At 38.5% G+C, this 17,824-nt stretch overlaps 1 protein-coding gene across 1 annotated transcript in view; it reads right to left on the reverse strand.

Annotated features, from left to right (window-relative positions):
* Positions 1-17,824, reverse strand: part of DOCK5 (dedicator of cytokinesis 5) — a 236,457-nt gene that overhangs the window by 105,810 nt on the left and 112,823 nt on the right. The window contains exons 9-12 of the mRNA XM_031949649.1: positions 17,317-17,398; positions 14,920-15,049; positions 11,858-11,930; positions 6,727-6,869 (exon numbers count right to left, since the gene is read on the reverse strand). Coding sequence (XP_031805509.1) covers positions 6,727-6,869; positions 11,858-11,930; positions 14,920-15,049; positions 17,317-17,398 — 428 coding nt within the window. The remainder of the gene's footprint in view (positions 1-6,726; positions 6,870-11,857; positions 11,931-14,919; positions 15,050-17,316; positions 17,399-17,824) is intronic.

Genomic DNA, 17,824 nt, shown 5'->3' on the forward strand with positions numbered 1-17,824 from the left:
ATGCAAGCAAACAACAACAAAAAGAGTAAACAATACTATGTTGTGATCCACTCTCTGATCCCACAGTCCTTTCTGGGTACAGCTGGTTCTCTTCATCACAAGACCATTGCAACTGGTCTGAATCACCGTATTGTTGAAGAGGGCCACATCCATCAGAATTGATCATCATATAATTTTGCTGTTGCACTGTATAATGATCTCCTGGTTCTGCTCATTTCACTCAGCATCAGTTCACGTAAATCTCTCCAGGCCTCTCTGAAATCATCCTGCTGGTCATTTCTTACAGAACAATAATATTCCATAACATTCATATACCAGAACGTATTCAGCCATTCTCCAACTGATGGGCATCCACTCAGTTTCCAGTTTATTGCCACTACAAAAAGGGCTGCCACCACTGTTTTTGCACATGTGGGTCTCTTTCTCTCCTTTATCTCTTTGGGCATAGTTTGATAGCTCTTTGGGCATAGTTCCAAATTGCTATCCCAGTTTTCCCACTTCCTCTCTGACATTCATCATTACCTTTTCCTGTCATCTTAGCCAATTTGAGAGGTGTGTAGTGGTATCTCAGAATTGTCTTAATTTGCATTTCTCTGATCAACAGTGATTTAGAGCACCTTTTCATATGATTAGAAATGGTTTAAATTTCTTCATCTGAAAATTGTCTGTTTATATCCTTTGAACATTTATTAGTTGGAGAATAGCTTGAATTCTTATAAATTTGAGTCAATTTTGTGTGTGTGTATATATATATATATATATATGTAATATATATATATAGAAATGAAGTCTTTATCAGAACCCTTGAATGTTAAAATTTCCCCCCAGTTTGTTGCTTCTCTTCTAATCTTGTCTGCATTGATTTTGTTTGTACAAAATCCTTTTAACTTAAGAATCAAAATTGTACATTTTATATTCAATAATGTATTCCACTTCTTCTTTGGCCACATATTCCTTCTTTCTCCACAGATCTAAGAGATAAAGTATCCTTTGTTCTTCTAATTTGCTTATAATATCACTCTTTATGTCTAAATCATGTACCCATTTAAACCTTATCTTGGTTTGTAGAGTGTTGGATATTGGTTTAGTGCCTAGGTTCTTCCATACTATTTTCCAATTTTCCTAGCAGTTTTTGTCAGACATGAGTTCTTACCCCCAAAGCTGGGGTCTCTGGGTTTGTCAAACACTAGATTTCTATAGTCATTGACTATTTTTCCAATTGATTATATCTAACTATTTGTGTGAAAAAATGTTTTGTAATTGTGTTCATTAGTTCCTGACTTTGCCTTGGCAGGCAGACTCCCAAATGTTTTATAGTATCTACAGTTATTTTAAATGGAATTTGCCTTTTTATCTCTTCCATTTGAATTTGGTTGGTAATATATAAAAATGCTGATGATTTATGTGGATTTATTTTGTATTCTGCAACTTTGCTAAGTTGTGAATTGTTTCTAGTAGTTTTAAGTGAATTCTCTAAGCATACCATCATATCATCTGCAAAGAGTGATAATTTGGTTTCCTCAATACCCAATCTAATTCCTTTAATCTCTTTTTCTTCTCTTATTGCCAAAGCTAACATTTCTAAAACAATAGGGCAACCTTCTTTTATCCCTGATCTCTTTGAGAATGATTTTAGTTTATCCTCATTACATATAATGCTTCCCTATAAAAACATCTCTTATTTTTGTATATTAATTCAATAGTTTTATTACTTTCAACTTTATTAATCTCCCCTTTTATTTTCAGAATTTCAAATTTGGTATTTAATTGGGGAATTTTAATTTGTTCTTTTTCTAGCTCTTTTAGTTGAATGCTTAATTCACTGATGTTCTCTTTCTCTATTTTATGCAAGTAAGCATCTAAAGATATAAAACTTCACCTAAGAACTGCTTTGGCTGCATCCCATAAATTTTGGTATGTGATCTCATTATTATCATTTTCTTGGATGAAATTATCAAGTGTGTCTATGAGTTGGTGTTTCATTCACTCATTCTTTAGGATTAGATTATTTAGCTTTCAATTAATTCTTGGTTTATTATCTCTTGGCCTTTTATTACATGTGGTTTTTATTGCATCATGATCTGAAAAAAATGCATTTACTAGTTCTGCCTTTATGCATTTGGTTTTGAGGGGTTTATGCACTAATCCATCTCAGTTTTTGTATAGATTCCATGTACTGCTGAGAAAAAAAAAAGTATATTCCTTTCTGTCTTCATTCAGTTTTCTCCAAAGGTCTAACATATCTAACTTCTTCTCTAGAATTCCATTTACATCCTTAACTTCTTTCTTATTTATTTTGTAGTTCACAGTTGTGATCCCTCACTAGTATAGTTTTGCTGTCTAACTCTTCTTGCAGCTCTCTTAACTTCTCTTCTAGGAATTTGGATGGTATACCACTTGGTGCATATGTTTAATATTGATATTACTTCTTTATCTATAGTACCCTTTAGCAAGACATAGTTTCCTTTCTTCTTTAATTAGATCTATTTGCTTTTGCTTATCTGAAATTAGGATCATTACCCCTGCTTTTTTTTTTTAATTTCAGCTGAAGCATAATAGATTCTGCTCCAGCCTTTTACCTTTACTCTGAATGTATCAATCTGCTTTAAATTTGTTTCTTGTAAACAACATAATTTAGGATTCTGGTTTTTAATTCAGTCTACTATCCTGTTCTGTTTTATGGGAGAGTTCACCCCATTCATATTCACAGTTAAAATGACTAATTCTGTATTTTCTGCCATCTTGTTTTCCTCATGTTATACTTTTCTTTTTTTTCTCCTTTCCCTCCTCCCCAGTATTTTGCTTCTGATCACCATCTCCCTCAATCTTTCCTCCTCTAGGCCTCTCCCCTTTTCTTATCCCTTTTCCTTTCTACTTCTTTTCTCTCTTCTATTAGTCTCCCCCTTTCCTTTCCCCTTTTCCCTTTCCCCTCCTACTTCCCTAAAGGGTGAGATGAGTTTTTCTGTGAAGCTGTTTGTCTGATATTCTCTCTTTGAGCCAAATCTTAGGAGAGTAAGATTCACACAATGTTTCTCTCAATTGCAATAGGTCTTTTTTGCCTCTTCATATGATGTAATTTACCCCATTTTAACTCCATTTTCCTCTTCTTCCAATAGAATCACCATTCTTCCGCTAATTTCTTTTTTATATTATCACAATAAAATCAAATTATACCTTCACCCATTAAGTATACCCATAACAGAGATACAGATCTCAAGAGTTAAACATATCATCTTTCCATCATAGGGATATAAGCTTTTTAACTTTTTTTTTGTTATTTTTTCTTTCCTTTTTACTTTTTTATGCTTCTCTTGAGTTCTGTATTGAAGATCAAGTTTTCTGTTCAGCTCTAGTCTTTTCTTCAGAAATGAATGAAATTCAGCTGTTTCATTGAATGTCCATCTTTTCCCCTGAAAGATGCTTAATTTTGCTGAGTAGTTGATTCTTGGTTGCAATCTAAGTTCCTTTGCTTTTTGGAATATCAGATTCCAGGCCCTTCTGTTCTTTAAAGTGAAAGGCTGTTAAATCCTGGGTAATCCTGATTGTGGCTCCTCAATATTTGAATTGTTTCTTTCTGGCTGCTTGCAATATTTTCTACTTAATCTGATAATTCTGAAATTTGACTATAATTTTCCTTGTTGTTTTCATTTTGGGGTCTCTTTCAGAGAATTCTTTCAATTTTACCCTCTGGTTCTAGGATATCTGGGCAGTTTTCCTGAAAGAGAATGTCTAGGCTCTTTTTTTTCATCATGGTTTTCAGGAACTCCAATAATTCTTAGATTGTCTCTCCTAGATCTATTTTTCGGGTCATTTGTTTTTCCAATGAGATATTTTATATTTTCTTCTATTTTTTTCATTTTTGGTTTTGTTTGACTGACCTTTGAAGACTTATTGAGTCATTCACTTCCATTTGTTCGATACTAATTTTTAGTGAATTTTTTTCTTCAGTTAGCTTTTTTATTTTCTTTTGTATTTGGCTAATTTAACTTTTAAGTGAGGTGTTTTGTTCACTGGATTTTTTTTCCATTTCACAAACTCTGTTTTTCAATGAATTGTTTTTTAAAAATCTATTTTGTGATGCGTTTTATGCTTTTTCTATTTTATCAAATATATTTTCTAAGGAGTTATGTGATTTTTCCATCTCATTAAATCTATTTTTAAGGAATTTTCTTCAGATCATTTCTTTTTCCTTTTCCAAACTCTCTTGCAAAGTTCTCATTTCCACTCCCCTTTTTCTTCTAACTTTCTTTTAAGATCCTTTTTGAATTCTTCCAAGAGAACCTTGTGAGATGGGGACCAACTCATATCATTCTTTGGGGCTTCATCTGGAGATGATTTGCCTTTAGGATCCTTAGGGTTTGAGATCTGTTCTTCTCTTTCTCCATAAAAGCTATCTTTGGTTAAAATTCTTTTTGTTTTTTTGCTCTTTTTTTTTTAAGATTGAGGTCTGCTCTTAGGGCAAAGGGGAGATTGCCCCAAGCTTCCTCTACAGGCAACAGTAGCTTTAGGCTGCCCTGGGTCAGTGCTGATGATTTCCTTCCAGTGCTGGGTGGGTGTGGCCAGGTCCTACATCATTCTGGGGTTCAGAGGCTCACTATTTGCCTTTTGTTTTTGCATTGGATGTCAGACAGAGTTTAGCTAAGGGCTTTCTCTACTCTGCCATCTTGGCTTCCTTAAATCAACTTTATAAAATAAAGTTAGAGGTAGAAGACCTTTGAAAGAAATCTACTTGGAACACAATATTTGGGCAGTGAAAGCAAATCCCTGAGTCACTGTCTTTGTGAGTAGAGTATACCTCCAGTGATTTCTTTTGGAAAGATATATCCAGCAAAGGAAGCAGGGCTGGATTGCATAAAGGATGAGTTCATCATGATTTTAGGAAGATTTCTATTTTAATTCTAAATGAGACTTGCTAACTAGATGTTCAGTGGTTTCAATCTATTGTAGATATTCCAAGTGCTCTAAATTTTGGAGCAAAGTCCTAGGTGCCTCACCCTAGTTATGGCTCTGTTTTGAGATTCAGGATTTCCAAAAGGGGAGATCACTCTCCTTTCTGTCTTACAGATCCATAAATATATATGGTCAAACATAGGGAACAATCAGAAAGTTATGGGTTCATATCCTTCCTGGGATATCAGTTATGTGATATGAAGAAAGTCACTTACTCTGGATCTCAGTTTCTTCATTTGTAAAGTAAATTTCATTAGTTATTTGTGTACTGCTCATCACCTGGCTGATTCACATTAAACTCATGTTTCATTTACATCCCAAGATCTTTTTCAGAATAACTGTTGTTTAACTCTGCTTCTCTCTTTTTGTATTTGGGAAGTTAAATTTATTGTAAACTTTAAAATATAAGATCAATCAAGCTTATGCTTGCCTCCGTTTTGAGCATATCAATGGCCCCATTTCCCTCAATTTTTGGACTGAACGATCAATCCCCTTGTAGGCATCAGCTCATATATTTCAGCATAAGTAATTTTGTCAGGTTAGGGACTCTCCCTGTTGTTGTAGATCACAATTTATCTTTCAGAACACTCATGGCATAACAGCTATTTAGTTCAATTATATATCAAATATATATATATATATATACATATATATATATATATTAACTGTTCTTTGCAATAACGCAGTGTTAAAGGTAGAAACTGTTTAGAAAAGCCTGAATTCAGGCTGAGTTCAGAAAAGCAAAGAATGAGGATAGCAGAAGCAACCTTAGCACATAGAATACAGACCATCAGAGCTGGGATTGTGGCAATGGGCAGGTTAGGGGGAAAGATCCTTTTTGATCTGATTTTCTTGTGTTAACATGATAAATGTAGAAATATGAATAGAAGAATTGCCCATGGTTAAAATAGATTACTTGCTGTCTAGGGGAGGAGGTGGGAAAAGGGAGGGAGGAAAAAATTCAGAACATAAGGTTTTGCCAGGGTGAATGTTGAAACTTATCTTTGTATATATTTTGAAAATAAAAAGCTATTATTTAAAAATAAAGAAATGAAATAAAAAATTAGGAAATCATGAAAGGAGGAGGGATATTAAATATCCATATGAGAAAATTGAGATTTTTTTTTTGGATAAGGAATCTTGTTCAGGTACTAAGTAAGTACCTAAAGTGAGATTTGATCTGGTCTTTCTAATTCCATGTACACTAATTCTAATTCAAATTCCGTCTACCACTTTGTCCCTCAGAGATTTGAGAGATGGTCTTTAAGATGCTGCTGGATAGTCAATCTGGTAATAAGCCTCTCCAATTTTAGTTGGAGTGAGCTCTCTAGTTTAGTGGAAACTCCTAGAGGATGGGAGCCCATGGCACGTTCTTCAAGAAGCCAGGAAGGGCAGGTAGGTGACCCAAGACCCGTTCAGAAGGTTGATGAGGTCAAAATGATTTTCATGGTAATACTAAGATTTTAATTTCTAATCTAATAAATATCAAGAGTTACAAACCACATAAATAAATTGGGATCCAAAATAATTTTTCAGAGTATAAAGGGGTTCTAAGAAAAAGTTCTGAGTTAATTCCTGAAGGTGAGAGGCTTTTAACTATCAATGGAATCTCATTTGCCATCAGGTATTTGCTAAGACATGAATAGTTATTATTCTTTGGGATAAAAGTTCTTTGGGAAAAAAAGTCAACGTATCAAAGAGGGAGCAATCTGAGGTTGCAGTTCTGAAAGCACCATCCCCTTCCCACCCCACCCTGACCATTCTCCGTTCTGGTACCTTGTCCTTTATGATTCACTTCCTTGGCTGCAATCACTTTATTTAGGACCGATGTGAGGGGCTCATTCTCCCCGATCACATGGGAGGTTATCAGCGGTGACATGATAAGTTGTCTCTGTCGGATGTAGGTTTCCATAGCAATCCTGAGAAACAGAACAACAAGGAGGGGAAGAAGTCAGGGAAGAATGACTCCAGAGTACAACCTGCTCCAGACCTGGTTCCCCTGAGAACTTGTGGAAACACAAATGTGGTCACACCCACTCTCTCTCCCACCAAGGATACTCATCTTCTTGTTATTTCTTGCACACTCCCACCCCTTGAGGGGTCAACTTTGCAGAATTAACTGTTCTTTGCAATAACGCAGTGTTAAAGGCAGAAACTGTTCAGAAAAGCCTGAATTCAGGCTGAGTTCAGAAAAGCAAAGAATGAAGGTAGCAGAAGGAACCTTAGCACATAGAATACAGACCATCAGAGCTGGGACTGTGGCAGTGGGCAGGTTAGGGGGGAAGATCCTTTTTGATCTGATTTTCTTGTGTAGCATGATAAATGTAGAAATATGAATAGAAGAATTACACGTTTAACATAGATTACTTGCTGTCTAGGGGAGGAGGTGGGAAAAAGGAGGGAGGAAAAAATGCGGAACATAAGGTTTTGCCAGGGTGAATGTTGAAACTTATCTTTGTATATATTTTGAAAATAAAAAGCTATTATTTAAAAATAAAGAAATGAAATAAAAAATTAGGAAATCATGAAAGGAGGAGGAATATTAAAATATAGAATGTCAGATATCAAAAAGCTCTTAGCACAAAGAATGCTAATAATAGGAGGGAACCTACAGACTGGAATACCAAAAATAGAATAGAGCATATTAGTGTTAGAGAAGGGATCTTAGGAAATAGAATATCAAAGGGGACAACCTAGAATGATGGGAACCTTACAGGTTAATATGTCTATTTTATGGACAAGGACATAGAGGAGCTAAATGATTTGTCCATGGACAAGTCAACAAGCATTTATCCAGTACTCACTAGAGACCATACTAAGTAAAGTAGAACATGAAGAAGGGGACAATCAGTCCTATTCAGGTAGCCTGGGCCTGAAGATGGCTTCAGGCCAAAATCAGCTAAATGTGAACTCTACCTTCCATCCATCGTACCATCTACAAGGCCATCAAACTTAGAATACATTGCAGTTTGGAGGGCCCATAGGATGATCAAGGAAGCTGAATGTCAGATCTGGGAAGGGCCTTAGAACACTGAATGCTGCGATCTTAGAATACAGAACATCAAAGTTAGGGGAGATCGTAAAGCACAGACTGTCAGAACCAAGAGGTAACTTAGAATGCAGAACACCAGAGCAGGGGGGCAGCCTTAGAATGCAGAATGCCTGTGTGTGGAATGGACATAAAAGATGATGCAGCCCCCCAACCCCTCCCCATTTTACAAACTAGGAAAATTGAGTTTCAGAGCATCAGAGGGACTTGTCCAAGGTCAGCCAGTTAGGAAGCAGCAGATAATCATGGGTTCTCTTGAATTTGGAATGCTGTTCTCATATTCCTCGCATCCCTTACATGACAACCTTCCCCTCTCTCCTCCATCAGCTGCTACAATTGGGAATGGGACATCAACCCAGCTGGAAGAGCCTGCAAACGGCTTCACTTTAATTATCGTGTCAGGTTGAAGAACTAATAGGGTACTCAGAGATGCCCCTCTTCCCATTGGCCCGCCAAGAGGCAGAACGCCCTGGCCCATCAGCACAATATGCTTTGACAGCCTCTGGCCTCCGCTAGAGGCTTTGTTCTCTTGCCCGCTGACTGTCTTTGCTGGGCTCAAAGCTGAGGTCTGACAACAGAGGAAGAAACAAATCTTTGGATATTCACAAAAATGTGCTCATCTCTAGCAGGCCCCAAGAACAAGGCCTTTTACAAGCTTCCAGGGGCTGGCAGAAGCACCCGGAGACCCTCTCCCAGGCCAGCAGCCAGTATGGCTTCTGTGGCGTGTTTTGAAGGCTGCTGCCAAAAATGTCATCAGGTTAAATGCCAGAGACTGCAATTTGCCTGGTGAACAATTTGCAGTGGCCGCTGGGAGCAGAGCAAGCAGTAATCAGATTAGGGCAGAGCTCCCCAGAACCTCAATGGCTGCATTATGACACGGAGGAGAAAGTCATCGCCACTGGAGAATGTCTGGCTCAGAACCAGGCAGGCGGAAAAAACCAACATCAAGGCAAAGGGACTGTGGGGGCGTCACTCCCTCATCTCACGGGTGAAAGCCGGGATCCTGCAAGGGATCCCTCCCAGAAATGAGATTGGGACTCCCGAGGTCGTTCGGCTCATCCCCTCCTCTTAAGGACTCTACAGAGAGCCTCAGCTGCCCCAAGCTCCCAGAGGTAGCAAGAAACTGGGCTAGAATACTTGAACTAGCTGCCTTACACACAGGAGGTGCTTCATAAATGCTTATTAATGGATTGTGAAAGAAAAAGAACTGAGCAACAAGTGGGAATTCTGAATCCAAATCCAATATTCGATTCCATTGGATTCCACAAAGCTATATGAAATGCTGCCACAGGCAGCAGGCTGGGCCCTGGGGATTTAGCAGGATGTATTCTACTGGGTTAGGGAGAAGGTACAATTGTAAAAACTGTAAAGCGCTTAGCACAATATGTCTGTCTCCCTTCTAAATAAGCATCTTCTCCCTCCCTTCAAATGACATATGAAACGTGATATACATGGCATCATGGGACCAAAAAATTGGAGCCAGAAAGGAATTGGAGAGTGGTCTTATCCAAAGCCCTCAATTTACAGATGAGGAGACTGAGACATCAGAAAGTTAAGATCACAGAGACTGTGTCAGAGTGGGCTTTGAACCCAGGTCCCTTGTCTTCAGAGTCAATACCTTTCCATTGTGGGTTAAAACCTCCCTGGCTTAAAAAGTGGTTTTTGCTTCTGTCATTAGTAAATACTGTGGAATACTCAAGAATTACAAATTACTTGGTATACTGAGACAGGGACTTCTAACAAAAGACAGCCAGGCCACGTATACTCTTTGTTCACTAGTGAAAGTTTTTGCTTTGGAAACTGGAAACTGGAAACTACACCATGGATTACTGTCTATAACGTTTTACTTCCCTCATTCTCTGACCCCTAAGAGTGAAGATTCTCTCCTATAATTCTAGAGCAAGTATCTGAATAAATGGATACTACTTATTACTTAGAGTGTCACATTATATCATATTAATTATATCATATTATGTTATTTATATCATACTATATTATCCTATGTGTAAACTGTTAGACTACACATTATACTGTTGTTATATTATATTAAGTTATGTTATACCATATTATATGGTTATGTTATAGTATACTATGTTATGTTATATTATTTGTATCATGCTACACTATATCATGTTATATAATATCATACTAAATTATATTATACTATATTACATTATGTTATCTTATATATTCTTATTCTCTTAGCAAGGAGTTATGCTGAAATCCACTCTGTGTGCCATTTTCCCCATACATTATTAACCCATTATTCCCCACACAAATTAACTGGGACAGAATAATAAATAAATCTAGTGACATAAAACAAACTTCGCCAGTTGTCACACCATTAAAGGTGTTAAATATTGGACGGGGATTTTAGGGCAATCGCATGTTTTGCCCAATTTATATTCCCTTATGTGATTCCCTCCATTGATTGTCTATATCTTGTTTGTATGTGGTTGCCTGCATATTATCTCTTCCCCTTTAGATTGGGAGCCCCTAAAGGGCAGAGATCATGTCTTTGCCTCTCTTTGTATCCTCTGTATTTAGTGAGCACAATGCTGGACACATAGTAGGTACTTAATAGATGTTTACTGGACTAATTCTTTGACTTGAGAATGAATATTTAATTCTGTCTTTGTATCTCCCGTGCCTAGACCGGTGCCAAAAAGGTACCAGATGTTGAAAAGACTTTCAACCCAGAGCTGCTTCCACTGTAGGACACAATTACCATCTTTGTTTTATAAAGGGAAGCTAAGATCAATTAAAAACCTTCCCCAAGTACCTCATACATATCAGGAGCATAATAACTGCTCACTGACTAACAATTAGATCATCCTCTTCACAAAGAAGCAGGATCAGGATCGAGGAAATAACATAAGTTACTTTTTGCATTTTCTAATTTAAGAATAACCTTTTGAGGATGCTGTGGACCCCTTTGGGAGCTTTGCGAAGCCTATGGACCTTTCTCAGACCCTTTTTTCCTTTTTCTGGCCCAAGTTTATAGATTCCTTGAAATCTCTCCATGATCATCTAGGAAGGGGGGGGATCTTAAGAAGCCCTGGTTCCAAGTCTTTCACACAGTGCTACATCATTTTGAAGAGCAGGAGCCTTATATTATACTATTCAGCTATTTATTTATTAATTTATCATTTTTACCATGGATTACAGAGATCCACCAAACCAGAGAGCTTTGCCCAGACTTGAGGACAGATAATGAGTGAATCCCCATCATCAGAACTCCTTTGCTATTCTTTGTTCACACAGTGAGCACTTAATAAATGCTTGTTGAAGAAGAGCTAAGAGAAGACCCCGTTTCCATTAATTTGGAGAGGTGGAAGGTGCAGCTATGGGGAACGCTGCATAGATTTACAGATTTAGGGGATGTACTTATTAGTTTTGTTGACTCTTTACCTTTATTCTTCATTTCTTTTGTTAAAAAAAAGAACTTGTTAAATCAAGAGTTCTCTATGAAGAGGGAAAGGGAAGGAGACAGAAGAAGATATAAAGACAAAAAAATGAATTAAAGCACTTTGTAACATAATAAAGCAGGGTAGAAAATGACTTTCTTTGTTTCTATCCTCCAAAGGGAAATTATTAAATGCATATTGACTGCCTGACTGGAAGACTTTGAGCAGAGGCTGACGGTCGTTTCTCGGGGCTGCAGTAGATGGGATTTAAGTCTTGGGAAGACATTGGTTCAAATCTCCTATGGGATCCCTTTCAACTGTGAAGAGATGTTTCCTATCTGGCCTGATTAAGGGCTGCCCACCTCCACGGAAGGAGCACAGGCCGCTGGTTCAGTGACTGAAGGACTAAGACAGGGCCCGAGTCGGCTGGGAGCTGTGCCAAAGTACTTACTGCTGAAAGGGAATGAAATGTTGTTTTTCTTCGTCGTCAACCTTCCCATGTATGATATCGGTAATATCCATCACTAAGAAAGAGATAAGGGCAATTAACGAGACTAATTGCTTCATGTCTCCATTAATACTGTGGAAAATGATCTCACCCATTCCCCTTCCCTCCTCCCAGACACACAACACCAGAGAGGAAAGATACTTGGCTTAAAGATTTCCCCTTTTGTTTCGTTAATAATGGAGTTTGCAGCCATATTTTACAGTAAAGGATGGGGCAAGCCCTTTCTCACAGATTGATAGGGGCAGCTAGGTAGACTAGCAGAGAGGGCTGGACCAGGGATCCGGGAGTTCAATCCTAGTCTCAGACAGCTATTAGCTAATTAACCCTAGACAGGTCACAAACTCAATTGCCTCAGTTTCTGAATTTCTTAAATGGGGATGATAATAAGATGTAATGAATTATTTACAAAGCACTTTGCAAACCTTAAAATGATATAAAATGACATTATTATTATTATTATTATTAATGCTGGAAGCACAATCTTTTCAATGTTTTGCTATCAGATAATTTGAGCTTCATAGGGTTACACCATATTTGAAATGGAAGGGAAATAGCTTTGATTTCATTAGCGTAAAGAGCTCTCTCCATCAACATTGACTGACATCAGAGAGTTGCCCAGGGCCTTGAGAGGTTAAGTGATTGGTTCCAAAGTCACTAGCAGGAGCCAATCCAGTTTGCCTCGAGATCAAGTGTATCCAGCAAGCTCTTTATTTCTGTGATACCTCTAGAAAGGGAATGTGGTGCTTATCTCACCCATAAATCTCGTTGAAAAGATTTCACAGTACTGTATAGGAACCTCACAGACCATCTGGTCCAACAGCCCTGATTTTACAGATGAAGAAACTGAGGCTTTGGGAAAATAATTAAGTGGCTTGCCCAAGATCACACAAATAGAAGAGATGGTGGCAGGATTTCAAATAGAAACTCAAAATAAATGAATCAAACAAAACTAATAAGTGCAAACAAGATTTTAAGCAAAAGCTTTTCAGGTGCCATACTGAATGCTCCCACCATTATACCACCATCTTCTTAGCTGATTAATTTTACTCTGCAGCGGACTGCAGACATCCTGAAGCAAACACCTGCCCTTCTCCCACCAATGTCTCCTTCCATGGAACGCTTGTGTGAGTCCAGCTGCCTGATCACAATGAACAATGGAAGCAAACACTTGGGGCTTCAAACTGTACGTGACCAGGACAATGGGGCAGCAGATGCTGCCTCATTCAAGCGCTAGAGAAGCGAGTCAGCACGCGGTACTCGTCAACACGAGCTGAGTGCCGGGTCAGGCATTTTGTGTAGGTAGGACCTTGTGAAATCATCTATGAAAGGAACATTCTTGGAAGCAATATTAATAGGGAAGTCTATAAATGATAATCAATGAATGAAATCAGTGTTCTCTGATCAATGAAATCTGTCACTCACAAAAATGAAATCAGTTTCTTAAAATGTAGAACTAGATGTTGAAAAATCCCCTAAACAGAATGTGCGCACCATATATATGGATATGGATATATATATGGATAAATACAACCATATTGTGTGTATATATATATATATATATACATATATCACATGCATAAGAACACACAGATATATATGCTCATCATACATCTCATGCATATATGATTTATAATATACATACAAATTCAGGTTTCACATATATACACATGTTCCTGTAGATTTCCATACATGTAGGCATATTTCCATGTATGTGTGTGTATATGTCTGTCTGTCTCTCTATCTATAGCATTTTAACACAATAAATGTCCATTAAAAAACTAATAGCTGATTACTGAGAAACTGAGCTGAGAAAATAGAATGCCTTGTCAATAGTCCAGTTAACTGCTTATTATTTACATAAACTCAGATCAATTTGTTCAATAACTGAAGAATTAAACAATTATGAAACACCCATACAGTCATTACTATGTACAAGGGATGTATCTGTTGTATAGCATAAGGACCTATCTTGGACAAGTCATTTTACCTTTTGGTCTGAGTCTCCTCACCTGTACAATAAAAGTGTGGAGACTGAGCTGTGCAGAGTGAAGAGAGGAGAAAGAGAAAGTCCATATGGAAAATGACTACAACATTGCGAATGGAAAGAACAATCACAAATAACCGAGGCAAAGCTGCAAAACTATAATGACCATGCTTGGTCCCAAAAGAGAGAAATGTGAAGACACTTCTCCCTTTTTCAAAAGTGGGGGGCAATGGGTGTGGAATGTTGCTATTTTCCCACATGTAATGTTGCCCCCCCCCATTTTTCCTGATGTGATGGTTAGTTATGTAAAATTTTTAAAAATCTTACTCATTTTTATTTTCTTTGTGAGCTCTCAGGGAAGGAGGGGGAAGAAGGATATAGTGAGATACATAGGTGATGTAAAAACAAACTCTTAATCAAAATTAATTTTTATATAAATGAGATATAAATATATAAATGATTGATATAAATATAATTTTATATAAATGAGATATAAATGTATAAATGATATAAATTTAATTTTTTATATAAATGAGATATAAATATAATCAATGGACTCGATGATCTCTGTGATCTCTAAATCTTCCTGCCATATCTACCTCACGGGGCACAGAGCAGAAAATAAAAGCTGATCTGACTTGACTGTGAGACCTCTTCTAACTCTAGAGCAACTGGGGAGAAACTTCAAGCACACATGACAGTGAAGTCCTTGGGGACTCAACTCTACTGGGGAGATGGGATAGAGCCTGGCCAAGAACAGGGAAACAAGGGGGTTTCTGCCCTTCTCATTAGAGAGATGGACTGTGGGAGAGGGACATTATATTTACTGTCAGATTTGGTTGGAGTGTCTTATAGCTTGGGTGAATGACTTTGTTTCCACACTTTTTCTTTCTCTTTTAACTCTTGAGTATGAGGGAGGATCCCTAACATAGAGGAAGCAATGAGGACCATCCCAAGTGGTTCCGCCAAGACCTGCAGCTGGAACCTTTCTGTCCCTTTCTCCCAGAGCCCAGCTTCATACCTGCCACCCCAAAAGGCCTGCGGAGGCCACAGGTGTGCTTCTTTCCCTCCTTCAGCTCCATGTGGCCTACCCGGACGATCTGGCACACGAGGCTGATCTTGGGCCGGATAAGGTCGGTGCTACTGAGATCCTGGGGGACAGAGGAGATCTGGGTCAGGGAAGGTGGGGCAGAGGGGTCCAGCAAACTTGTTCTTAGGTTCTCTCCCTTCATCTTCCCCAATTGTGCATAGAAAGACCCTGCTTAGGACCCTAGGACATAGCTTGGAAGTGCTGGGGGAGATCCTGTAGGCCACCTCACTTCCCAGGCTTCCATTTCCTTATCTGGTAAATGAGGTGTTTGGATGAAATGATCCCCGAGGTCCCACCCGGTCCCAGAGCTGGGATCCTTCTTTCAACCTCTCCCTCCAGATCATTTCTTCTTTCCAGGGCATGAAGTTGCCTCTTCTCTGAACTGAAATGAATGATTTCTTCCACACCTACTCCCCCCCACATACACACCAGAGAATGCTTCTGGGACCAGAATGGAGAGCTTTATGCACACAAATAAAAAGAATTTCCACCCCTACTCACTACTATTTCTCTCTACTACACCAATTCACAAAACCTAAATCACGAGATAAAACCTGATTCTAGGAGCTCTAGTTATTAAGAAACCCAATGGCCCATTATATATGTCACAGTCCCCCAACGCATCCTCCCCTATGTTTCTTTATCTGCGTTGGTTTTAGTTTTATTTGTTAAGTATAAGAAGGCAACTCCTATTGGATGCAGAAACTCTAGGTTTGGATGCTGCCTCCATTCTGTACTGACCCTGGGAATGGAGGGAAGGCACTTTACGTGACTAATCTTCCGAACGTCCTCTAGGAGTGGACAAATCGCTAGTTGTAGCTGGTAGGAAGCAATGAAATAAGGAAGAATATTTCAGTCTCCATGGTCCCTGAACTGACTTGAACAGTAATAGATGGATTTAGGAATAGGGTAGACCTGAAAGGCCCACCTATGATACAAACACCTTGATTTAGACATTAAAAAAAGGGGGGGGGGGTTTGGGGAAATCCAGCACGGAGGTCTGGGGAGGCACTCAGTGCTAACAGCTCCTCCCTCTCCATCATCACCTTAAATAATTGTAGGGGACACATGTCAATACTTATTGAGTTTAACCAACAAGAAGGGTCAGCTTTGTTGTAAAAGAATAGCCATTGAATTCTATTGGTATTGAGGAGTTGGAAAGGTGGGAGATCATGGGTATGTAATGTTGCATACACTCTCATGTGCAATCTATTGAGCAGCTAGAACTTATTTATTTATTTATTTATTTACAAATGAAGGCACATTGGGCATGCTATGCTCATTACTTCACGCCCGGATCACTGTAATAGTTGCTGGGTAGTCTACCTGGCTCTCATCTCTCCCCATTTCAATCCATTCTCCTTTTAGTCACTTAGGTGATTTTCCTAAAGCTCAGGTCTGGTCATGTCCTCCATCTCTACTCAATCAACCACGGTGGCTCCCTATTGCCTCTAGGATCCCATTCAAAATGCTCTGCTTGACATTCAAGGCCCCTTATAACCTATTTATCTCTCCTGCTTACACCTTCCTCCCCAGCATATTTTCTCAATCAAACTGTTATCCTCTCTTTATTCTGGTCATCTCCTGTGCCTGGAACACTCTCCCTCATCCATGACAGCTATTGATCTCCCTGACCTCCTTTAAGTCACAAACCAAATCCCTCCTTCTACAAGAAACCTTTCCCAAATCCTCTTCATTTCTCTATTAATTATTTCCTCTTTATCCTATATTGAGCTTGTTTACAAATATCTGATTTAGACTTACATTGCAAGCTCCTTGAGGGAAGACACTGTCTTTTGCTTCTTTCTATATTCCCAATGCTTAACACAGTGGGTGACACATAGTAGGTGTTTAATGATTGATCAATTGATTGAATAAGGGGGATATTCAGAAATGATTATGATACAAAAATAAATAGCCACAGCTTTATTTCAAAAGAGAATATGAAAGATAAACTTGTCTACAGCTCAAAAATAAGTGAATGAGGGCAGCTGGGCAGTACATTGGATAGATCGCCAGCCCTGGTGTCAGGAAAACCCAGGTTCAAATTTGGCCTCATATACTTATTACTTGTATTTGACAGGTCACCCAATCCCAACTGCTTCCTTAAAAATATGAATGAATAAATGAAATATATACATTGTTGGGAGGGGAAAGGAGAGAATTTAAGTGGTTCATCAAGTTATTGGAGGACAAAAGTCTTTCAGGATAAACTATGACTTGCTCCTGTTGATGAAATCCAGGAATGTGTTCCACTGGGAATACATGGCACCTAATGAAAAAATAAATGAAGGTGGAAACGGACAAGAAAACAGAGGTAGGACTCACAGTAAAGACAGCCTGAAGATTATTGAGCTTCTCGATCTCCTTAGGCATCCCATTGCTGCCCCAGCGAATCAGGTAGTTCTCACTGGTGATATTTAAAAGAGAAATAAAAGATGTCATCAGGGAAATGTTTGGGAAAGTCCAAAATGCCAGCCTCTGTGCAGGATGCCATGGGAATCACTGGCACACCTCGTAGGCAGGAACAAAATCATCACCCTTCTTCACTGCCTGCCTTCCCAAGGAGATTGGAGACATAAAGCAGATGCCAAGGGTCTTGCTCCTCTGATATCCTTCTACTCACTGGCTGTACGTTTTTTCTATAAATATATATGTTCAGGTTGTTTACTCAAATAATGTAAGTTTTTTGAGGGCAAAAACTGTTTCACTTGTCTTTCCAAGAAAGTATAAAACAGTTGGACCCTAAAAGTCAGGAAAACCTGGGTTCAAGCCTGGATTCAAGTACATACTAGCTGTGTGATCTTGATAATCTCTATTTGCCTCAGTTTTCTTA

Source organism: Sarcophilus harrisii, chromosome 2 (genome assembly GCF_902635505.1).
Source record: "Sarcophilus harrisii chromosome 2, mSarHar1.11, whole genome shotgun sequence".
In the NCBI taxonomy this organism is placed as follows: Eukaryota; Metazoa; Chordata; class Mammalia; order Dasyuromorphia; family Dasyuridae; genus Sarcophilus; species Sarcophilus harrisii.